This window comes from Salvelinus sp. IW2-2015, linkage group LG31, assembly GCF_002910315.2.
Source record: "Salvelinus sp. IW2-2015 linkage group LG31, ASM291031v2, whole genome shotgun sequence".
Lineage (NCBI taxonomy): Eukaryota > Metazoa > Chordata > Actinopteri > Salmoniformes > Salmonidae > Salvelinus > Salvelinus sp. IW2-2015.
Genome location: NC_036870.1, coordinates 9,930,218 through 9,952,985, shown reverse-complemented (window position 1 = coordinate 9,952,985; position 22,768 = coordinate 9,930,218). Strand labels below are relative to the sequence as shown.

Sequence of the window (22,768 nt, the reverse complement as noted above, 5' to 3'; positions counted from 1 at the left end):
ACACTGCCCCTCTCTCCATTATTCTCTGGCCACACTGCCCCTCTCTCCCTTATTCTCTGGCCACACTGCCCCTCTCTTCCTTATTCTCTGGCCACACTGCCCCACTCTTCCTTATTCTCTGGCCACACTGCCCCTCTCTTCCTTATTCTCTGGCCACACTGGGCTGGACCAACTGTCAAGAGAAGGAAGGAAAATTAATGAATACAAAACAATGGGCGATATATTTTGATATCCTTATTTGCAGTTGCTCATATGATTATTACCCTCAACTTGGAAATAACAACTTAATGCAGTACATGTTTTGTGCCAAAATAAACATTAAAGGTAGACTCAGTGATAGCGTCATATCACTGAGTCTGAGTCTCAGTTTAAGCAAATTCTTATGACAAAACAGTAGAGCATTTGTATAAAATGACTAGTTGAGGATGGGGAAGGATTATTCAACTCAGACAGCAGTGGGTGAGAAAGGGCTGCTATGCATCAGGTGTGTCTGCATTAACATATCATTGGCATGTCTGATTCATTATGGGATTAACAACTGCACTTCTGCTTGTCGTATGTTTAAAGGTAACCGCATGCGTCCACATATTTGACTGTGTTATCGGGTCTACCTGTCTTTTGGTCAATTTAAGGTATCAATGAGTCTGTCTGTGAGTCTAAATATGCCCCTGTCTGCCCATTTGTCTGTCAATCTCTCTGTGTCTCGGTTTCACTGCCTGTCTAAATACTTGTGTTTGTTAATGTCCCTTTTTTATGATATTTGATCCCTTAGTTGTCAATATCTCATTATGTATAATATACATGTTTCCCATAGCATGTCCAATGAGCTATTCTCTACATATATGCATACAAACTGTACATATTTTTGTATTTGCCTTTAATTTGAATATATCTGTTCCCATCTGTGTATTTTCTTCATCTAGTTAAGATCAGATCACGCCCCAGTAAAACTAACTTTTGTGCAGTGCTGCTGCTTCTCTGTGGCTATGAGCTCACCGCTCTCTTGCAGTTGGACGGCTCAGTGCATCAGAGGCTTCTCAGTGTGTCCTTGGCTACAGCTTTACCTGACTGTTATATCCCCAGTGCCTCCGCCAGCCACAGGTTCCAGTTTTCATTAGCACAGAGATGCTGCTTTTTTAATATGGAGAATGGCATTACTGGAGAGATCAGCATCCATTGCACCGTACGTGCTGAGTATTAGGCTACACACTATATTAAATTGACTGCCAAAAGATKATTCTACACTGACCCCTGTTGTAATTTGAGTGTTGTCATTGGCAAATAACTACATCCCTACCTTGTTCCGATTAGTCAAGGTTTCAATTYGCTATAAAATGCTTACTTCCCATCTTTCCTGTGCTACATTGACACAAAGTATTTTTAAAGGTGCGCACTTTCTGCTGTATCCAGTAATGCCAGAACAGTCTCAGTAAATCACCCAAAAGCCTAAGCCATCTTTAAATCACTGTGTCTCAAAACATCCACCCTTGTCTTTCCCTCTCCATCTATCCATCCCTTGTTCCTTCACCCCCTCCCACCCCCAATGTATCTCTCTACCTCTCCTCTCTCAACACCCACCCTCACAAACTACAACACAACACAACCAATATGCATAAACAACAGAAGGATGCCAATGGCAATGCTGACAAACGCAAACCTGTAGTGGTTAAGGCAGATAAACCTGTAGTAGTTAAGGCTGCAAAACCTGTAGTAGTTAAGGCTGCAAAACCTGTAGTAGTTAAGGCTGCAAAACCTGTAGTAGTTAAGGCGGCAAAACCTGTAGTAGTTAAGGCGGCAAAACCTGTAGTAGTTAAGGCGGCAAAACCTGTAGTAGTTAAGGCGGGAAAACCTGTAGTAGTGAAGGCGGCAAAACCTGCCCCCTCCAAACCTGCGAAAGCAGAGATTGCCAAGCTTGAGGCCAAAGCTGCCGCACCTGCCACAGCCAAACTAGCTAAAACCAAACCTGCTGCCGCCAAGCCCACCAAAGCCAAGCCTTCCCCGGCCAAACAAGCCAAAGCCAAACCAACTGCAATTGAAGTCCTCCTGGCCAAGATCAAACCCACTGCAGTCACACCAGTGGCCAAGCCCACACCTGCCACAAAAAATGGCGGTGAAAAAAAAGTCAATGGCAAACCTGTAGTAGAGAAGAAACTAAATGGTAATTCCAAGGTCAATGGCAATGCCAAACCTGTAGTAGAGAAGAAACTAAATGGTAATTCCAAGGTCAATGGCAATGCCAAACCTGTAGTTGAGAAGAAAGTAAAAGGTGAGGCTAAAGTTAATGGCAACGGTAAAACTGCTGAGGATAAGAAAGTTAATGGTAATGGTAAAAGCGGCAGTTACAAAAAAGCTAATGGCAATGGTGTAGAAGCAGCAAAACCTGAAACCACTAAAGCCCGGCCAGAAAAGAAAGTCACTAAAGTTAAAATAGAAAACACTGTGGTCACCAAAGTGAAACCAGCAAAACCAGAAACCGAAGTCAAAGTTAAAGTAGTAAAAACTGAGATCACTAAAGCCAAACCAACAGTGTCAGTTGTCATCAAAGTTCCWCCCTTCAAACCTGCACCAAAGAAAGAGCTGCCAGAGAAAACCAAGGTGGTGCTTGATGTAAATAACATCAAATCGATGACCAAAAAAATGCCTCCCTTTGGCAAGACTGCACTCAGTGGCACCGTCGTCCCTGTGCCGGAAAAACCAAAGAAGAAACAGGGCAACGGTTATCAACAGGTACAAACAAAGAGCCCGTGGTGGCAGTCCAGTGCTGTATCTTCCACCTATCCCTTCTGGGGACCAGGTCGTTCTCCATCCAGATTTRACTGCAAATGTCCATCAACAAGCAGACTTGTAGTGTCTGCTTAAAATTGATAATAGTTTTAGTGCCAAGTTTTAGGTGTAAGAGTTTTTTTTTTTTTTAGATACTTTTGATGTGCAGAGAATATTTTTTTTATACAACGATACATACCTTCACCATGGGTATATTACTTACATAGATTACAGTAGTACTAAAAAGCTGTGACTTATCTGTTTCATATTCATATCTATATAATAACTACCTGATTTATACTTGTTGTCTAAATTATACATATCATTTACCAATCTTGGATTTACCATCTATAAAGCTAAAACTGCACAGTTTGACGGTTTTGTGACTGCAATGCTTTTTCAACTGAACCACCAACCACTATAGAAGTTAGTGTAAAACCTAGGTGGTGGACTACCTGGACCTCAGAAAGGAAGTTGGCCCATACCAACCTGGACCCTCTCTTCCGTTTATATATCTATATGATGGTGAGAACCTATATGATATAGCGGTGTAACAGACTGTCATATTGAAGCATGGCTATCTGTACAGTCTCCTCTCCGTTTCCTTACAAACTCCCCTTCAAAGCTCCTGAAACTCAGAATCTGTTCTCAACGTTCACACAAGGCCTGTTGTCTTTTTTAAAATCATGAAATAATAACGAGTGGTGCACTAATCAAGTGAACGAGCTGTGTGCATGTCTTTCTTACACAGAAAATTGAAGACAGGAAACATATATACCCACACAATCTGCAAACCGCACAACAACATGTTTCCCATTTCTCTCTGTCTTTTCTTCTCTCAAAACGTGTGTTCTCTCAAAGACTCGTCTTTGTCCTGATCATATTTGAATGAAATATGAATGAAGCAGTCTCACGGAAACTAAGCACGCTAAACATGCTTTGGTATCAGTTCAACTTCATTAAGTGTACACCGTAGACCTCTGGCTCGATTACTATTCACATGGGTGAGTATGTTAATGTAATGAAGCTCTAAGATGGTTTCTCAACAGAGAAGGTGAAATGTCAAAACCATGTGTATTACAATTCTCAGATAAGTGCACACTGATTGAAAAACGAGTAAGTATTTAGTCATTACGAATACCTCTGGAAATAGTTGAACTTGTTCTGTGAGGCTGCTTTTTGTGGGACAAACTTTTTCCCGTGTCTTTGGTTAAAGTCTGTCCCACTTCACAGAGGATACCAAACAAAATATGCATCCACTATTAATAACAGTGATCATCGATTCTCACCAGGATTTGTCAAGTTTAGGCCTTCTCTAACCTTCTGACATCAGCAGAAGAGCAGACTTGGCCGAATGAACCTGTCATGGCATTGTGGCTTTCTTTTTACAGTCAAAATTGTTCAGGGAATTCAAGAAAGACATTTTAGCATGGACAGTTGATCTCGATGATTTCCTAAATCTTGCGGATGGCAACATTTATAGTCGTCAAGATTTTGTAACTGCTAAAATGTCTTTCTAACTCAAAGTGAATTTTCTACACTTTGAAAACATGTTTTGCCAGAGAACTATTTGGKAAAACTCGTTGTTTGTCTTTTTACCTGACAAACATCCCCTGTAATGTGTCTCATCCTTTCTTGAAACATATCAGTCATGATCCTGACCATCTTTAAGCTAACCACRCTTTCTCATTCAAACCTGCCTACCTCCAACTTGGTCCCCCCCCCACCTCTTCTTGAACTGACCAATCAGGATGTAGAAACTGCAAATTCTGAGGCTGGCCACACCCCTACAGAGTCGGATTATTATTATGAGGAGGCGGTCCTACAGCCAGAGAGTGAGGTGATTGGACAAGAAGCGACCACTGGCCAGGTAAACCGCACGTAGCGAAACAGTGGGAGAAGGCCAACGATATCACACTAGTTCAAAAGACTCCCCAGCTAAAGTTAATACACATATTCATTATTAGTTACTATTATATACTTCCTATAATTTCTATGTGGAGGTGAGCCCAGCCATCCAGTAGTTTAACAAAGTAGTGTATCAAGTTGTCACGTACTATAACAATCCTAACCAAAAATTGTCCCCATTGCTATGAGACATGCCACACTTTTTCAAAGAGGAATGCACCACATTCATTTTGGCCTATCAAACATTTTCARGTGGCTCTCATTTTCCCTAAACCCAAGATCATTTTTAGTTCTCATATCAAGATTCTATTTGATAACACATTTCGTCTTGAAATGAGAACAAAAATCTTGAGAAAATGGGAGTCGCATAAGAATGTTTGATACACACAACAAAGGAATGGATGTCATGCATTCTTGTTTGACAGCATATCTAACTGCATTTTGAGAGTGAATTATAGTGGCTATCCTCAGCCCTATCAGCCTGAATGTGTGACTTTCCTCACAGTTCTGTCGTATGTCCTCTTTATTTTATAGGAATATTTGTTTTATTGTTATCTTCAAAGAAATGGTAAATCATTGAAAAAAATTCATGTGAATTCGATTTTTTTTCTTCTTCTTTTTAGAAATAAATAGGTTACTTTATTTCAATAGCCATCATTCTATTCAGTCATGTGTATCTATATAACCAATGTCGGACCTTTTACAACATGTTTTACATAACCAGCAGTGGTAAGTTGAATAGAAAAAAGAACGTATTAATAGCTTTGCAAAATAGCAGCAGCTTTTGTTTTCACAAAGTGGGGTGCTTCACCTCGTTCCTGTGTGTTTGTGTCAGTGAGACTTATAAACTAAACTATTAAACTGTATGACCTATTAGGGTATTGCTAGCCCACAATTATTCTACTTTCTGTAACTCAATCATTAGACACAAACACACAAGCTGGTGAAAAACCATCAAATCTTTGGTGGAAACATGCCATTATTATAAGCTTAAGAATAAACACAAGTATGCCTACATGTGTAAGAGATGATGGCCCCAGAAAGACCAGAAGGCCCTTAATGAATTCATGAAGCCTTAAGCTTTCCATGCTTTGGTGAGGAAATTACCTGAAGAACAGGCTGTTCTTTTGATGTCCACCAGGTGTCACTATGCTCTATGTCCCTTTGTCAGTGTATGTGTTTCGCAAAAGGTAAGACTTACCACGCTCTCTGCCGTCTCCTTTTCTCCCGGTATCTCTCTGCTTCTTCATCTGTCATTCACTGTCATCCTTTTCCTTCTATTGACATTACTGTCACTTTACTTTTCATCAATATCTTGGATTTCTTTTCTATCATCCTCTTCGTCTTCCTCTCTTTCTCTTACTATCCCTTCTCTCTTTCTCTATCTCTCCTCTTTTTCTCTCTTTTGGCACCTCCATTCCGTCATCGCTCTGCCCCAGGTGGAGGGAACGTTGGTGGCAGAGGAGGTAGAGTTGGCCAAGGCAGGGGGTGAGGTCGAGGCCTTTACTGAGGAGTATGTGACTGGAGACCTGGGCATGAAGGAATACGATTATTCCTACAAGGACTACAACGAGCCCCTGCCCGAGGGAGAGACCGAGGGCAACATGGGCCCCGCCCTGTCTGCTGTGAGAGACGAGGGAGGCGTAAGTCACTCCGCTTCTACTAAGTCTTCATTTCAATTCTAACAGGAATTGAAATATGAGATGTGTATACTGGGTGTATACTCGAGTTAGTATGCATACACAAAGAGGTACTAAAGGCGCAGCAAATGATCTGGCTCGGATCTCATTTGTTTTTAATGCCTCTCTATGTGTATGGCTTGATTTGGACTTGCTATTAAGCTTGAGGTTATAGGTCGCCCCGAGGGAAGGATGCCCTGAAGACTTTTTAGTGAGAAACGTTGGCGCCCAACGAGGGGCTGGACTTACTTACATGATTTGTTTCTACACTTAGACACTGTGGTCTCTTTAGACTACTCTTACGATTACAATACTTCAGACATAAAAACAGGTGAACTTTATTGCTTGTACAACCTTGTAAAAAGCTATATTTTCGGCAGTCATTTTATGATTCAAACCCACTCTGTTCGTTTTGCCTTTAGTAGTAAAGACCACGGTATATATTCTGTCTGCACTGAATGTATCTCTCATGAATACTATGTTGGTATTATCAACCCAGCACACATCATTTGCAGGTATGTTTCCTGTAACTTGATTACGATCCATTCATTTAGTCAGTTTGATAAGGAGCTACAAAATGTRCTATGTAACGGTGCCATTGAGAAATGGTTAACCCATTAAATAGTCCCCTTGCTTTTACAAACAAACGCTACAACACCTCATTTCTCCAAGGCCGTGCCATAGAACAATTTTGAGCTACCTTTGGGTCACGTGTGAATCCACTGTCTTCATGTTGTTGCTTTTATGACTATTTCCCACCTCTATGATTATTTCTACCTTACTCTGTTGGCTGCACGTCACGCCGACAGGTTTGACAAAAGCTCTTGGTTGAGTGTGTGTCGGGTCTGTAAGCATATGCATTGACTGTGCTGTATTGTGGGTTACATGTGTGTTTTCCTCAGGCCTCAGTGAGTGCCGTAAAAGGCGAGAAGGGAGAGCCTGCTGTCTTTGAGCCTGTGAGTTGCCATTCATGTTGTTGTTTAGTTATATTAGCTACTCCTGTGCACTGACCTCCTCATCTACAGGGGGCACCACCACAGTCAGTAGTCAACATAAGCTTCACAAGAAGCAGTTTAGAGTTCCATTGGGATTTCTATGGAAAGAATTAGCAACGTCTAACATTGAAATGCTACCACTATCTCACACTCTCCATGTTTTTGCATTCTTCACAGGGTATGTTGATTGAGGGACCTCCGGGACCAGAGGGACAGGCAGTAAGTGTATTTCATCCGCTTCTTTCTACTGAATTGTGTCTCATAGAATAGAACACCTTTATTTACCCTACTCATCCCACCATCCTCTTCTTCTCTCTTAGGGTCTCCCCGGACCTAATGGCCCATCTGGCCCTCCTGGCTCTGTCGGTGATTCTGGCGAGAGGGTGAGTCTTAATCTTATATTTATATCTGCGGTTCTGATAAAGTTCTATTTCCTATACGGTTTGTCTGTGGTTGAGATTCTAGTTGTCTTGTTGTAGAGGCTGACTGTGCTGTGCTGGTTTCTCCTCCTGTAGGGCCTCCCTGGAAAGGCTGGTATCGCTGGTGCCGATGGTGTGCCAGGCCCCCCTGGAACGTCCGTCATGCTGCCCGTGAGTGCCCTCCTGTCAATCGTCTCCAAGACCCACCCTTACATCACTTCTTGACCTCTGTTTCTGACCCTCTCCTTCTCTCACTCTCTGTTTTCTCTCATCGACCTTCGACCCTCCCTCCCATGCTCCACCTCAGTATGTTTACTCCTCCTATTAGGACAATGGGTTGAAGATGATGTATTTGGTGACCATTTTTCCCCTCTCTGTAGTTCCGTTTCGGAAGCAGTGGAGGTGACAAGGGTCCCATGGTCTCAGCGCAGGAGGCCCAGGCTCAGGCCATTCTGTCTCAGGCCAGGGTGAGTGACGAGAGTTTAACACTGTCCGTCCCACTGGTTTATCACACAGCTTTAGCGCGCTCGACAAAACACCCCAATTGATTTAACAAACACAACATCAGGACAACATGCAGGTTGAACGCAATCTCTTTCGGGCAGTGTTCTTAAGCGGTTCTCATGTTGTTCTTCAGCATGTGTTCAAAAATGGTCTGAGTAATGGGTAAGTGCTGACATCTRGTTGTTTCTCCTTTCTCTTAGCTGGCTCTGAAGGGACCACCCGGACCAATGGGCTACACTGGACGCACAGGACCCCTGGTGTGTACCGTCACCCTTCCTCCATCGCATTTCCCTCATTCCCAATCTGACGACGTATCAGAATATTGACCATGTATGGATGGTCCCCAGATCGTCAAGGAGATGAAGGAAACAGAGTGGCTGGGCTATTTGATTGACGTCTGTGTGTTTCTCCGCAGTAATGATTGTTTCTGTTCTATCTCAGGGTACCCCTGGAAGTTCTGGTCTGAAGGGTGAAGGTGGGGATCATGGACCTCAGGTAAAGAGATATCCCAGAACCACGTCCGTGGACCTCTTTCCCTATGTCTGTCTCTGACCACAGACTGGCTTTATGTAGGTTCCTTTARACCACAGTAGTGCTGGTCAGTTCCAAAGAGACGGTTGATTTTCCTCAACTGAAYTGTAGTAGTAGAGACTATTTCTCTATATGTGTTTATGATTGATACTCAATTCAGACAGGCATTCATCACAGACATCTATTTTGTTCTTCAGGGCCCCAGAGGACCACAGGGTTTGAGCGGACCTCCCGGCAAATCAGGAAGAAGGGTAAGTGAGCGCCATCTGATCCCCGCGACTGTCTTTATGGATGCGTCTGAAATGGCAACCTATTCCGTATGCGCCCTGGTCAAAAGTAGTACACTATATAGGGAATAGGGTTCTATAGGGCTCTGGTCAAAAGTAGTGCACTATATAGGGAATAATGCGCCATTTGGGATGCCCTCTATGACTACATTCCATTGTTAATACGAGCATACTGCTTGTATGCATGCCAATACATTACTTCACGCTAAGTGGTATGCTATGTCTACAGCCATGCAGATTAGATTCTGTGACAAAAGATGTGAGCGCCGTGGTTCCCTCTCTCCTCAGGGTCGTGCTGGAGCTGATGGAGCCAGAGGCATGCCAGGAGAGGGTGGGCCTAAGGTAAGCTCTCAGCTGCTAGTTTTGTTGTAAACATAATTTGTGTCTTTTCCTTCCCAGTTCTGTTCTATGATCACGTGTTTCTCTGAAACTGTCCGTATGGTCAGCACTTTGCATGTGTGCTGCTTTTTAAACATTGTTCAGGTCACATTTATATCTTTCCGTTCTCAGTGTGGATTTTATGTGATGCTCAGACTTCCAACTGCATCTCGAACGTGCCACAGTATTGTGTTYTTGCTACTGTGTTCTAATCCGTTTTCTCCGCCACCTTACACGATGTGTCTGTCTCTGGCAGGGTGACCGCGGTTTCGATGGCCTGCCTGGATTGCCTGGGGACAAAGGACACAGGGTGAGTTCAAGGTCAAAGGTCAACACAGCACACCACCTTAGAAGTATAGTAGAGGAATCATCAAAGAGAGGTTGATTATCAAATGAATGGAAATCGTGTTACATCAAGGGATTGGGAAAACCAACCAACTCGGTCTGGATCTATTGTGACWCAAGATTATGAACCAGGAAGGAGGATCCTGTCCAATCAAATCAAAGGAAACAGAGTGAAATAGAAGTGTGGTTAAGCATGCTGTTGTTTTAGTTGTTTTCCCTCCCTCTCTGTTCCACCATTCTAGGGTGATACCGGAGGATTGGGACCCCACGGAGGTCCTGGAGAGGACGGAGAGAGGGTAAGTAGTTTGGCGAAACATCAGACATTGACRTATCAGTCCCATGTCCCCATAGAGATCTGTACACCTATGAGTCTATCAGCCAGAACTACAGTGGCCACTTAACCTAGAACTTCACACACTGAGTTTACCTTCATTTCCCACCATAGTCTTTTAAACGTGATCCTGTTTATCTGTCAAACTCCTTCCTCCTTCCTCACATTCTGTTTCTGTCGTTCACCTTTGTCTGTCTGTGTGTGTTGTTCCCAGGGAGACGACGGAGACATCGGACCCAGAGGACTTCCAGGTGAACCAGTGAGTGTGTTTCTGACACTACTGTTGACATTGGCTCCTTCCTCACTACCATCACCATAAAATGTTTTGGGTGTATTATGTTGTTTATAGTGACTAGCTGTTTTAGCTTGCTTGTTATTGACCAGTTCCAGGCTCCTTCTCTCTGTGTTAGTGTGTTGATTTGCTCTTGTCTTTAGGGACCTCGTGGTTTGCTCGGTCCTAAAGGTCCCAACGGAATCTCCGGACCTCCTGTAAGTACACACATTGGTGCACCACACTGGAATGTCAGTTTACTCAAAAACCACTTGGCTGTGAAGCTACACTGCAAAAAGTAAAATCTAAGCAAGCCTAAATATCTTATATTGAGTGATAATTAACTTAACATTTGTGTTATTTTCTTATTTATTTGTAACAAACTAAATTAACTAACATCATTGGTAGATCATTTTGCTTATTTTAACCTACAAAAGGCTTAATACAGTAATGTATCTTATTTCAAGATAAAACAAAATATATTTTGTATTAATCATCGTATTAAGGTAAATATTTTGAAATAAGATCAATTACTAGTATTAAGCCTTTTTTTAGGTTAAAATAAGCAAAAATTATGCAAAATTATGCCAATGACAGTGCCCCCTAAAACATGACCATGACCAAGCAAACCCTGCGCTGGGATAGTTTCACTATCACCCAGAATGACTCATTTACCCTCATACTACCCCTGGAAGTACTAAGCACCCCTAAAGTAGGCAACTATATAACCCGGAACCACAGTGGAACAGTGTCAGTAGACCACATCACCCTCATGCCACTTCCTAAAACAGCCCTACAGTATAGGATCGTGTTCATATCACTTGTACACATCTAGACAGTCATTTTGTAGCAGGCCATTTAAGGTCATGTGTGTTGTTTACCCTGAATTGATAACTAGCAATCTTTTCTATTTATTCAATGTGTTATTTTCTTTTTCCTCTCTCAGGGTGTGCGTGGAAACGACGGGCCCCACGGTCCTAAAGGAAACCTGGTCAGTGACCAGTGAATGTTTTCCCGTCCTTTTGTCCTCGGGGGACACATTGATTTATTCCCATTGAGAGCAAACGATTCTTAAAGTCTCAAACCATCTCTTCCTCCTCGCTCCCCTTTTCTCTCTCAGGGTCCCCAAGGAGAGCCAGGCCCCCCAGGGCAGCAGGGTACCTCAGGAACCCAGGTGAGAGATGCCATAGAGAAGGGGCCACGTTATTGGGGACAGATTTTAGCCAATTGAAACACTTGAAAATAACTCAATATACTATTCTCATTTTCTCCTCCTTACAATGATGTGGGATTACAACTGTAATCTGTGGTATTGCCCAATCTGATCTCTGACCAGATCTGACCGTATGACATGTGATTGTTTCAGGGAATGCCAGGACCACAGGGAGCCCATGGGCCCCCAGGAGAAAAGGTAAGAGAACCAAGTGATCCATGACTGTGATGTGTAATTACTATGTTATGAACCTCCATAAAGATATTCAGTGTCCGACAGGCTTGACCTTTGTCTCCATAACGTGTCACAACCAGTGAAGCGCCATGACGCGTCATATTCAGAATAGGAATTTAGCCAGGAATGTTTAAGGAGACAAAATATCACATTTTGAAAGTGTATGGTATACTTTGTTTCTTAGTTGATGATAATGTTGTTATCCGTATTGTCGTCAGTAAGCAGGTAAGCTCATGACTTTCCTCTCGTCTCCTCTCCCAGGGCCCCACAGGAAAACCCGGTCTGCCAGGCATGCCCGGAGCCGACGGACCCCCTGTAAGTCACAATCTCATTAGTTTATATTGGATTCATCAGTACCGTATGTTATAATAGAACAATGAAAACATTACTGGTGATCTGCAGTTGTTTTAACATGAGATGACCTAAATGCATTGCACAGAATGTCACTGGTCTAAAAGGTAAAGCACTTTATTGCATTTTCCTGGAGAACAGTGGTAAGAATAAATGATCAGCACATGTTGAATTGAAGTTGCCCTCATGCCTTTCTTGACCTCTGCTACTCTCTTCCCCTCACAGGGTCACCCAGGAAAGGAGGGACCTGTTGGCACCAAAGGAAACCAGGTGAGTTCCTCTAGTCATCTTTCTCCTGTACAGTATTCATAGAATGTAGTCAACCTCCCCACCAAAATCCCCACCGCGTCATATGCAAGATGGCTGCCTAATTGTTGTGTCTTACACGTTGTGTCTTGTGTGAGGTAGTGCATCATTAACCCTCTCTTCTATCTTTATACAGGGTCCCAACGGTCCTCAGGGAACTATTGGCTATCCTGGCCCTCGTGGCATTAAGGTGAGATTAGTGTTGTGGCTAAAATCGTCATTCAATGTTATTAATTTGTGACGATAATGCCTGATTAATGACTGACCTCCTAATCGTTCTGTAATTGCAGGGAACTCAAGGTATCCGGGGACTGAAGGGTCACAAAGGAGAGAAGGTAGGTGACCTCATCCAGTGTATCAATGATTGACGAATAGTATATGTGACAATCAAACATCCTATTTTATTTTGGTATTTGGTATTTTATTAGGATCCCCGTTAGCTGTTGTAAAAGCAGCAGCTACTCTTCCTGGGGTCCACACACAACATGAAACGTGACATAATACTGGACATTAATAGACAAGAACAGCTCAAGGACAGAACTACATCGATTAAGAGTCAAAGAAGTAGCCTCACTTTGAGAACTGATGCTGGCGTCTTAAAAGTGATGTACAATGTTGGTCTTGTGTTAAGATGACAGCAATGCCGTGGGCTAACACTTCTTAAACATTTATGGTAGAATTTGGGTTTGATTGATGGACATACCTTTAGAAATGTTGTAAAGTTGTGACTCTCAGCCCACAAACGTTTATTTTGTGAACAACAAAGTCATTGTAGTTTAAGATATCAGCCCCAGTACTTTTAGTTTAGGACCACTAGGGGGCGTACTGTGAAAGACTTTCAGACAGCAAAGCCACACAGGTGTCACGTTATTTGTCTCTCTCTCCGACCTAAACATGAGAAGATATTGATACTGCTTTTAGTACTTTTCATATTATTTCACAAACATTTTCATCATTCTTTATGTTGTAAGAGTTCACAGAAAGACTTTATTTGAATTTGTGCATTTGAGTCGCCACATATGAAACACTTGATTGACCATAAATATAAAGCCTTTAGCTTAACCACAGTTGRTATTTTTAGGGAGAAGATGGCTTCCCTGGAATCAAAGGAGACTTTGGTGTCAAGGGGGAGAGAGTAAGATTCATTTTGTTTATTAAATGATTCCTCTAAATAATTGTATTCAGGTATTATGTCTTGTTTTACAAGCTCATGTTAAATTTTGTACAGTTATTTGGCATGTTTTTTACCTTGTGGTTATTTGCATACAATTTAATTAAAATGTTAGGTTTATGGATTGATTTGCCTTTAATTGATGCAAATGTGTTTTCTGTACCATTGTTGATTGTTTCCATGTGTGTTCCTGCTGACAGGGAGAGGGTGGAGTGCCCGGCCCCAGGGGAGAGGACGGTCCTGAGGGGCCAAAGGGCCGTGTTGGCCCCCCTGGCGAGCTCGGACCCATCGGTCTGGTCGGAGAGAAGGTGAGAGYATGGTTCATATTCCGTATAACAGAAGTTGGTTTATCTTGATTAAAAGAACACTGTTTGAAAGTATCTCATAACACATCTACCTGGTTGGCTAGTGTACACTCATAACAGTTTGACAAACTTTTACATGACGGTGGTTCGATGTTGTTGGATTTTTGTCATTTTGATTGGTTTGTCATAGGGTCATTGATGACTATATCTGATTGCAGGGTAAACTTGGTGTTCCTGGACTTCCTGGCTATCCTGGAAGACTTGGACCTAAGGTAACAACAACCCTGGTTTCCTTCTAATAGTTTACAGGTAACAATTACATGTTAGCTTATTAAAGGGACTGACAATATGGAAGCTGGATTAACCAATGCGTCATGTGTTTTCAGGGCTCCCTCGGTTTCCCAGGATTCCCTGGAACCAACGGCGAGAAAGGAACAAGGGTAAGGTTGCTAACGACGGGAATTAAAACTCTGTTCCGCTGTCAGTCAAATTGTCACTCTATGTACTATGCATGATGTAATCCATGTATAAAGTCAACTGCACTGAAGTTGACACTGATGTTGCCTGTGTGTCTGTCTTACGGAGTCTGTGTTTCTTCAGGGCCTGATTGGAAAGTTGGGACCCAGAGGACAAAGAGGACCAACGGTACAGTTCAACTCTACTCCACTCAATTCCACGTATCTATAACACTGTCGATTATCAAAGTCTCTCTTTATAGCTCATCCACCACTGATTACACCAGGGCTCGTATTGGATAAGGAGCAAACAACAGTTTGGTTAGTTTACTGAGATGAACCYACMAGAAGTGGATCAGAACCACTCAACCAAATGCCCTTATTATTCCTAATTGATTCTCCAACTCTCTCCAATAGGGCCCCAGAGGTCAGAGAGGATCGAGAGGATCTACTGGCAAACCAGGAGCCAAAGTAAGACAATATCTACAATACAATATCAACAATACATCCATCACAGACAATTATGACAAAAGAGATTTATGGAGGTTAACGCTCAACAGCACTGTCAGTTCACCTACAGGCCACCAGGGCAGTCACGTGTCATAATAAGGCTGTAATATTGGTTAGCTGCATCGATGGTAATAATTCTGAGCTTCTATCTCTCTCTTTTTACTAGGGTACATCAGGAAGTGACGGCCCATCTGGTCCACCAGGAGAGAGGGTAGGTTGTTTGAGCTATCGTTTATTTGTTTACTGGTAGACACTTTGTCGTGCCGCTATAGCACACATGTTGTTGAGAGACTTATACCTGTCCTCCTCCCATTGTATCTTTCAGGGACTGCCCGGACCTCAAGGAGCAAACGGTTTCCCAGGGCCAAAGGGACCTCCCGTAAGGCTATTATATACACTCTATATAGCTAGATTCATTTAAGATGTATTTTTATTAGTATCGTTTGAAACTGTAAGTACCTTCTTTCCCTTAACCCTTTCTATTTCCTACCCAGGGACCACCAGGAAAGGATGGACTGCCCGGACACCCTGGACAGAGAGGAGAAGTTGTAAGTCTGTTTTCTTGTCTGGAACATGCGGCCATGTGGGGTACAAGTTATCAGGAATATATGAATCTAATAAACAGTGCCATGTCTTTTGCTCAATTGTGTTCTTTAAAAAAAAAAWATKTACCGTTARTTCCTCACACGATAAACACATTTACCTAAGCTAATTGCATTAGGGGTTACGCAAGGCTCTATTCAAGTCCCAATTCATTTTGTTTTCTCTTCCACAGGGATTCCAAGGAAAGACTGGGCCACCCGGACCTCCAGGTGTTGTTGGACCTCAAGTAAGATTAATGCAACATTTCTTTATTAACATTGTCCAGTGTCCAATGTATGGATTCACCTAACCTTTCCATCTTCATTACTCATTCCCCTCCTCTTCCTCCTCTTCATTGTCCCAGGGTCCCTCAGGAGAGACAGGCCCCCTGGGCGAGCGCGGTCACCCCGGGCCTCCAGGACCACCAGGCGAGCAAGGACTCTCCGGACCCTCTGGCAAGGAAGGAACTAAGGGAGACCCTGGTCCCCAAGGCGGCCCCGGCAAAGATGGACCCCCAGGACTGAGAGGCTTCCCCGGAGAGAGAGGAATGCCTGGCACCCCGGTTAGCAGTCTGACCAATACACTTTCTGCGTCTGATACCCTATTCTCTATGTCCCAGGGTGAGATGTCATATAGTATATAGATTCCACATTTTGTGTTTTAACATGTTCCTGTCTGCTTTTTAGGGAGGCGGCGGACTAAAAGGAAGCGAAGGCCCAGCAGGACCTCCCGGAACAGCTGTACGTCTGACAATAATTCCATCTGAAATGAATCGTTGTGAAAATATGGGAAATAATGTAATGTACAGTATTTGTTGACGTCCACGTCACCCTGGCTTTAATCATGTCTGTAATCATACCTGTGCAGGGATCCCCAGGTGAGAGAGGACAGGCAGGCAGCGGAGGCCCCATCGGACCCCCAGGAAGACCTGGCCCCCAGGGGCCTCCAGGACCATCAGGAGAGAAGGGAGTGCCTGTGAGTACTTTAACAAAACATATCCAATGTACAGAGCTGTGATTTCAGACCGAGTCATTGTTCTTCTCTATTCTCTATGTCTTATATGTTCTCTCCCCCCACCACCTTCCCTCTCAGGGTGAGAAAGGTCCGATCGGCCCGGCTGGTCGTGACGGTGTCCAGGGCCCAGTGGGTCTGCCAGGTGCTGCCGGATCCATCGGAGTTCCAGGAGAGGACGGAGACAAGGCCAGTAACCACCATGATATCTCCATCACATATTCTAATTACTGTGTTTACCACGTGAAACGATATCACAATGCTCATTTCAAACCTCTCGTAACAAAAGCTTTTGTGGTGGATTTTTGGGATTACAGGGTGAGGTTGGAGAGCACGGCCAGAAGGGAGCGAAGGGCGGCAAAGGAGAGCATGTGAGAGACATTACCGCCATTCTTTTACTGTCTGTTCCTTATATCTATTGTGTCTGAACAAGATACTGTAAGTGTGATTGTCTCTGCTAAAGTGCAGTGACGCCATTTGCTCACGATAAAACATTGTGTGTCAACAGGGTCCTCCCGGTCCACCAGGGCCAATGGGTCCACTCGGTCAACCCGGCGTTGCTGTAAGTAGAAACTCCATCAACAGACAGTGTGTTATCAATATTGCATTGGACACATAGGAATTCATAGCATGGTGCCCCTCGGAGGTGTTGCCTTCACTATTCCCCTCTGTCTCCATTGTTCAGGGAGCTGATGGAGAACTAGGAGCCAGAGGTCAGCAGGGGCCATTTGGGGCCAAGGGAGATGAAGGATCAAGAGGATTCCCAGGGGCCCCAGGTCCCATTGGACTGCAGGTATGATGACYGATTTCTGTTGTGACTACATGATTTTAGCCTCATTACAATAGTCTTGTGATTGTGACTCAATAGGTCAATGGCATCTCTAACCGTGAATGTATCTTGTAGGGATTGCCAGGCCCATCAGGAGAGAAGGGAGAGACGGGAGATGTCGGACCAATGGTGAGWGTCGACGACAAATTGGAGCAACCCAACAGATGATTGGATCTCATCWTTATGAAGCCAATCGTAATAGTTCAGGAAGAGGTATTGTTAGCATGAATCACACTAGGATATRGCTAATCTCATCCTATCCGTCTCTTTAGGGTCCACCTGGACCCCCAGGACCCCGTGGCCCTGCTGGTTCAAGCGGCGCTGACGTGAGTACCAATCTTCTCTCAAAACTTTCCAGAAGTTTCTCCTCGCCATAGAATAATCATATTGAATTATTTCATTGTAATGGAGTTTTTATGCTCTTGGTGATATTATGAAGCCATCCCACATGAAGACCTACTGTAGTCTCCCTGTTGATTTGAAGTCATATATGTTATTATGGMTATGACMCTTGTTMTTTTMATATTATTGATGCAATTATGTTTATTTGTTTTTTTATTCAGGGTCCWCAAGGTCCTCCTGGTGGTGTGGGTAACCCTGGAAACCTGGGAGATAAGGTATACATAAATTCACATTAACTTGATTGAAATGTTCAATTGTAATCGTTAGAAAATGCGTTTGTGTGTACATGTTCTGAGAACTGAAAACATTGTGTTGACAGGGAGAGCCTGGCGAAGCTGGACCACCTGGAATCGGAGGAGAGCCAGGAAAGAAGGTGAGACATAGATCTTTTGGTTCAAACTGTATTGTCCCATACGCACGTATTTGTTTCTATACATGGATGCATTGTACTGCGAGTGACAGTGTTGTTGTCCAATGGCAGGGCCCACGTGGAGAACACGGAGACAAGGGAGAGGCGGGACAACCTGGTACTTCTGGCCCTGCTGGTGGAAGAGGAGGCCCTGGAGACGACGGGCCCAAGGGAAACCCTGTACGTCAAATATACTCAACAGATAAATCTAGTAATACAACATGTACTGACCACACTAAATGTTTTTGTGTCTGACTTTATGCCATTGTGTCTCTCTCCTAGGGCCCTGTTGGTTTCCCTGGCGACCCCGGTCCCCCTGGTGAACTCGGTCCCGGAGTGAGTATCTAAACGCTTATCACACACGTTTCATTTGATCTGTTTTGTTGTGGTAACATATATTCCAATTTGTGTGTTCATAGCGTTTCAGACCGCTGGTGTTTCTATGAWTGAGTGTCTTGTTCTATTAACAAACCCCAAGAAGTATCTACTTTTACACCAMCTTAGCAATTACCATATCTCTGATAACTCTGTTTGTCTTCTTTAGGGTCAGGACGGAGCAAAGGGAGAGAGAGGAGAGGACGGTGAACAAGGACAAGCTGTAGGTGGCCTAGTACTCCAACATCTATTTCATTTTATTCCTTCACTGTTGCTATAGTTACTACATGGGCTCTTCCAGGACTCTCCTTCATCAAGTGCTTTGATGAATTGGATGTTACTGGGTCATATATTGTCTGTTCACGATCGCTCCTATGCGAAKTGGCTCCCTGCAGCATTCAAGAGTAGTGTTTGTAATGTCGAGCACATCCTCTTAAGATGTTCCCAAAATAATTCAAACTTAGGCAATGTAACGGGGTCAGAGTTTAGGGGACATCGTGGCCATAAGTATGCAAATCCCAAATCTAAACCATCTCAGTTAAAGCCCTAGATAAGTGTATTTTCCATCTTGAAGCACCTGTTGAAACATAAGATGACACTGTGAGATTAAAGTTAATGTCCTTCCTAGCAGATCGCCCTTAGGGCCTGTCTAGAATATAGATTATTATGTAACTTCAAAAAAACAGCTAACCATATGTATATTTTGGTTCAGTTCTTTATAYTTAATATTGACCCATTAAGGTCACTGAAGTGTTCTAATCATGCTCATGCTCTCTGCTGTAGGGATCTCCTGGACCCACTGGTGAGAACGGACCTCCTGGTGGACCAGGAAAGAGGGTAAGATCGTTCACCGCACCAGGCCAAACTGCAACTATCATCCACAGTCATATCTGTTGGTTTTCAATGTATACATTTTGATAGATGCTACAGGTGGCCTATAACCAATCATAAAAACMTTATAACGTTGATAATATTACACATCGCTTCTTTCCTAGGGTCTTGCTGGAACGAGAGGACCAGAGGGACGACAGGGAGAGAAGGGAACTAAGGTAAGAGTTCAAAGGTCATCGTTCAATGTGTTGGCACTGGCAGTTAACCCTGTGGATCGTTATCTATCCTAGTGAGAGTGAGTCACAGGCCATGCCAGACAGACCTGAAACCAAATGTACATAGCTCTCTCTGCTGTCAATCATTTTCCAAATATATTAATTTGCTCCGCTCACGACACTCATTGGGGATTTGGAATATTGGAGTTTATCAATGTCTGATGGTTTTTTTCTGCTCTCTTTTTCCCAGGGAGATCCAGGTGCCAACGGACCTCCAGGAAAGACAGGCCCCGTCGGACCTCAGGGTCAACCAGGCAAACCAGGAACTGAGGGTCTGAGAGGACTCCCTGGATCAGTGGTGAGGGAGATGAGCCCACTCTTCCATGGACAGACTGAGCTATTCAGTCTGTGGTTCAGTCTACTGTTGTAGAGTCTGTCTGTCTGCCTGTCTGCTCTATAGGGCCTAATTTAGGCTGCTCACTACTACCATGAGCTTCAGTGTAACGGAGCTGTTTGATGCGTTTGTCACTAACTTGCTTCTGATGATCTCTTCAAGGGTGAGCAAGGTTCTCCGGGCCTTTCCGGCCAGAAGGGACCACCCGGACCGCTGGTGAGATAAGACACTGATATGTACATGAATATATCTATAATAGATTGTATCTTCCACACCGTGTTGATCTATTGGCATACAGGGCTATATTGATGCTTCAAGTGAAGATACTCACGTCCTTAATCGATAAAGCTGGAGTACCATCTCTCTCTCTTTCTCTCTCTTCAAGGGACCGCCAGGTTTGCCAGGACTGCGTGGCGAGGGCGGTGACAAGGGAGAGAAGGGCCACTCGGGTCTGATTGGTCTGATTGGGCCCACCGGAGAGCAGGGAGAGAAGGGAGACAGGGGACTGCCAGGTCCACAGGGGACACACGGATCCAAGGGAGAGACTGTGAGTGACACCTGTCTCTCCTTAGCTGACATTATAGAGCTTTGAAAGAAAGGTTGCGGGTTCGAATCCCAAGCCGACTAGGTCCAAAATCTGRCGATGTGCCCTTGAGCAAGGCACTTAACCCTAATTGCTCCTCTAAGTCACTCTAAGAGCGTCTGCTAAATGACTCAAATGTAAAGATACCGTATATTTTCTCTAAGGATATACACACACACACACACACACACACACACACACACACACACACACTGGAAATACTGTTATTCTGTCAGTACGACACATCCCTATTGAACATGTGTGATCCCGCTTTCCATAGCCGATGTGAGCAAGACCTTTAAACAGGTCAACATTCACAAGGCCGCGGGGCCATACGGATTACCAGGGCTTGTACTCAGAGCAGGCACGGACCAACTGGCAAGTCGCTTTACTGACATTTTCAACCTCTCCCTGACCGAGTCTGTAATACCCACGTTTCAAGCAGACCACCATGGTCCCTGCGCCCAAGAATGCGAAGGTAACCTGCCTAAATGACTACCGCCCTGTAGAACTCACGTCGGTAGCCATGAAGTGCTTTGAAAGGCTGGTTATGGCTCACATCAACACCATCATCCCGGAAACCCTAGACCCACTCCAATTCGCATACCGCCCCAACAGATCCACAGATGACGCAATCTCAATCGCACTCCACACATACACTGCGTATGGCCTAGTACATCACTGGGGCCAAGCCTCCTGCCATCCAGGACCTATATACCAGGCGGTGTCAGAGGAAGGATCAAAAAATGTTAAAGACTTCAGTCACCCAAGTCATGGACTGTTCTCTCTGCTACCGCACGGCAAGCGGAACCGGAGCGCCAAGTCTAGGTCCAAAATGCTCCTTAACAGCTTCTACCCCCAAGCCACCCAGACTATTTACATTGACCCCCACCCCACTTTGTTTTTACACTGCTGCTACTCGCTGTTTATTATCAATGTATAGTCACTTTACCCCTAGCCTACATGTACAAATGACCTCGACTAACCAGTACCGCCGCACATTTACTCGGTACCGGTACCCCCTGCATATAGCCTCGTTATTGTTATGTAATTCTATTATGTTACTTTTTTTATTTTTTATTTTTTATTTAGTCAATATTTTCTTAACTGTATTTCTTGATCTGCATTGTTGGTTAAGGTCTTGTAAGTAAGCATTTCACGGTAAGGTTCGGCTCAATTGACAAATACAATTGGATTTGATTTGTATTCTATGTCACCCTTCAACAAACAGTTCAATGCTGATGAATTTGTTGTGTGTTAACTGTGTTTTTAGGGTGTTTCTGGAGGCACTGGGCCCATCGGTCCTGGTGGCCCTGCTGGTATGCCCGTGAGTACCAGTTCTACATCCTGGTTCTTTCATCAGTATATCATGTAACATCCTCTATCAAGCTTCTGGTATTCTCAAAACAGAACCTGTAACATAGAAAGATTTCAGCATGAACATATCCATGCCTTTTATACTTTACATAACTCTGTTATGTCACTAGTAATTAGATTCTCCTTTTTTCAATGGTTTTATAACAATGGTAATACTTATCTTCTATTGAATGATAATCATTCATTTCCTGTTCCTCTTCCACAGGGTCCCGAAGGTGTGAAGGGAGCTAAGGGTTCTACAGTGAGTAGAACCCTTTCCTCAAACACTCTTTGTAGTGTACTATCTGCTTCAATATTATAATGCGTATTGAGTCCCATGTGCAGTGTATTGAGTTCCATGTAGAGTGTATTGAGTTCCATGTGCAGTGTATTGAGTTCCATGTGCAGTGTATTGAGTTCCATGTGCAGTGTATTGAGTCCCATGTGTAGTGTATTGAGTCCCATGTGCAGTGTATTGAGTTCCATGTACAGTGTATTGAGTCCCATGTGCAGTGTATTGAGTTTCATGTCCAGTGTATTGAGTTCATGTGCAGTGTATTGAGTTCCATGTTGCAGTTGTATTGAGTTCCATGTGCAGTGTATTGAGTCCCATGTGCAGTGTATTGAGTTCCATGTGCAGTGTATTGAGTTCCTGTGCAGTGTATGAGTCCCATGTGTAGTGTATTGGTTTCCATGTAGCAGTGTATTGAAGTCCCATGTGCAGTGTATTGAGTCCCATGTGCAGTGTATTGAGTCCCATGTGCAGTGTATTGAGTCCCATGTGCAGTGTATTGAGTTCCATGTGCAGTGTATTGTTTAATCTCT

The 22,768-nt window shown here is 43.7% G+C and overlaps 1 protein-coding gene across 6 annotated transcripts in view; it reads left to right on the top strand.

Moving 5' to 3' along the window:
- LOC111955648 (collagen alpha-2(XI) chain-like) overlaps positions 1 to 22,768 on the top strand; it is a 32,741-nt gene that overhangs the window by 3,286 nt on the left and 6,687 nt on the right. Inside the window, exons 3-56 of one of the 6 annotated variants that reach the window (XM_023975887.2) lie at positions 1,624 to 2,727; positions 4,514 to 4,633; positions 6,111 to 6,314; positions 7,253 to 7,306; positions 7,523 to 7,564; positions 7,666 to 7,728; positions 7,861 to 7,935; positions 8,145 to 8,231; positions 8,469 to 8,525; positions 8,710 to 8,763; positions 8,997 to 9,050; positions 9,375 to 9,428; positions 9,721 to 9,774; positions 10,052 to 10,105; positions 10,355 to 10,399; positions 10,576 to 10,629; positions 11,358 to 11,402; positions 11,532 to 11,585; positions 11,778 to 11,822; positions 12,120 to 12,173; positions 12,435 to 12,479; positions 12,652 to 12,705; positions 12,806 to 12,850; positions 13,597 to 13,650; positions 13,887 to 13,994; positions 14,210 to 14,263; positions 14,378 to 14,431; positions 14,592 to 14,636; positions 14,864 to 14,917; positions 15,123 to 15,167; positions 15,282 to 15,335; positions 15,451 to 15,504; positions 15,732 to 15,785; positions 15,903 to 16,100; positions 16,225 to 16,278; positions 16,406 to 16,513; positions 16,631 to 16,738; positions 16,867 to 16,920; positions 17,058 to 17,111; positions 17,235 to 17,342; positions 17,454 to 17,507; positions 17,651 to 17,704; positions 17,942 to 17,995; positions 18,100 to 18,153; positions 18,262 to 18,369; positions 18,472 to 18,525; positions 18,734 to 18,787; positions 19,348 to 19,401; positions 19,560 to 19,613; positions 19,861 to 19,968; positions 20,167 to 20,220; positions 20,390 to 20,551; positions 21,861 to 21,914; positions 22,170 to 22,205. In XM_023975887.2, the coding sequence (XP_023831655.2) occupies positions 1,624 to 2,727; positions 4,514 to 4,633; positions 6,111 to 6,314; positions 7,253 to 7,306; positions 7,523 to 7,564; positions 7,666 to 7,728; positions 7,861 to 7,935; positions 8,145 to 8,231; positions 8,469 to 8,525; positions 8,710 to 8,763; positions 8,997 to 9,050; positions 9,375 to 9,428; positions 9,721 to 9,774; positions 10,052 to 10,105; positions 10,355 to 10,399; positions 10,576 to 10,629; positions 11,358 to 11,402; positions 11,532 to 11,585; positions 11,778 to 11,822; positions 12,120 to 12,173; positions 12,435 to 12,479; positions 12,652 to 12,705; positions 12,806 to 12,850; positions 13,597 to 13,650; positions 13,887 to 13,994; positions 14,210 to 14,263; positions 14,378 to 14,431; positions 14,592 to 14,636; positions 14,864 to 14,917; positions 15,123 to 15,167; positions 15,282 to 15,335; positions 15,451 to 15,504; positions 15,732 to 15,785; positions 15,903 to 16,100; positions 16,225 to 16,278; positions 16,406 to 16,513; positions 16,631 to 16,738; positions 16,867 to 16,920; positions 17,058 to 17,111; positions 17,235 to 17,342; positions 17,454 to 17,507; positions 17,651 to 17,704; positions 17,942 to 17,995; positions 18,100 to 18,153; positions 18,262 to 18,369; positions 18,472 to 18,525; positions 18,734 to 18,787; positions 19,348 to 19,401; positions 19,560 to 19,613; positions 19,861 to 19,968; positions 20,167 to 20,220; positions 20,390 to 20,551; positions 21,861 to 21,914; positions 22,170 to 22,205 (4,731 nt within the window). The remainder of the gene's footprint in view (positions 1 to 1,623; positions 2,728 to 4,513; positions 4,634 to 6,110; positions 6,315 to 7,252; positions 7,307 to 7,522; positions 7,565 to 7,665; positions 7,729 to 7,860; positions 7,936 to 8,144; positions 8,232 to 8,468; positions 8,526 to 8,709; positions 8,764 to 8,996; positions 9,051 to 9,374; positions 9,429 to 9,720; positions 9,775 to 10,051; positions 10,106 to 10,354; positions 10,400 to 10,575; positions 10,630 to 11,357; positions 11,403 to 11,531; positions 11,586 to 11,777; positions 11,823 to 12,119; positions 12,174 to 12,434; positions 12,480 to 12,651; positions 12,706 to 12,805; positions 12,851 to 13,596; positions 13,651 to 13,886; positions 13,995 to 14,209; positions 14,264 to 14,377; positions 14,432 to 14,591; positions 14,637 to 14,863; positions 14,918 to 15,122; positions 15,168 to 15,281; positions 15,336 to 15,450; positions 15,505 to 15,731; positions 15,786 to 15,902; positions 16,101 to 16,224; positions 16,279 to 16,405; positions 16,514 to 16,630; positions 16,739 to 16,866; positions 16,921 to 17,057; positions 17,112 to 17,234; positions 17,343 to 17,453; positions 17,508 to 17,650; positions 17,705 to 17,941; positions 17,996 to 18,099; positions 18,154 to 18,261; positions 18,370 to 18,471; positions 18,526 to 18,733; positions 18,788 to 19,347; positions 19,402 to 19,559; positions 19,614 to 19,860; positions 19,969 to 20,166; positions 20,221 to 20,389; positions 20,552 to 21,860; positions 21,915 to 22,169; positions 22,206 to 22,768) is intronic. The other 5 variants (XM_070436294.1, XM_070436292.1, XM_070436295.1 and 2 more) reach the window with 5 other exon arrangements.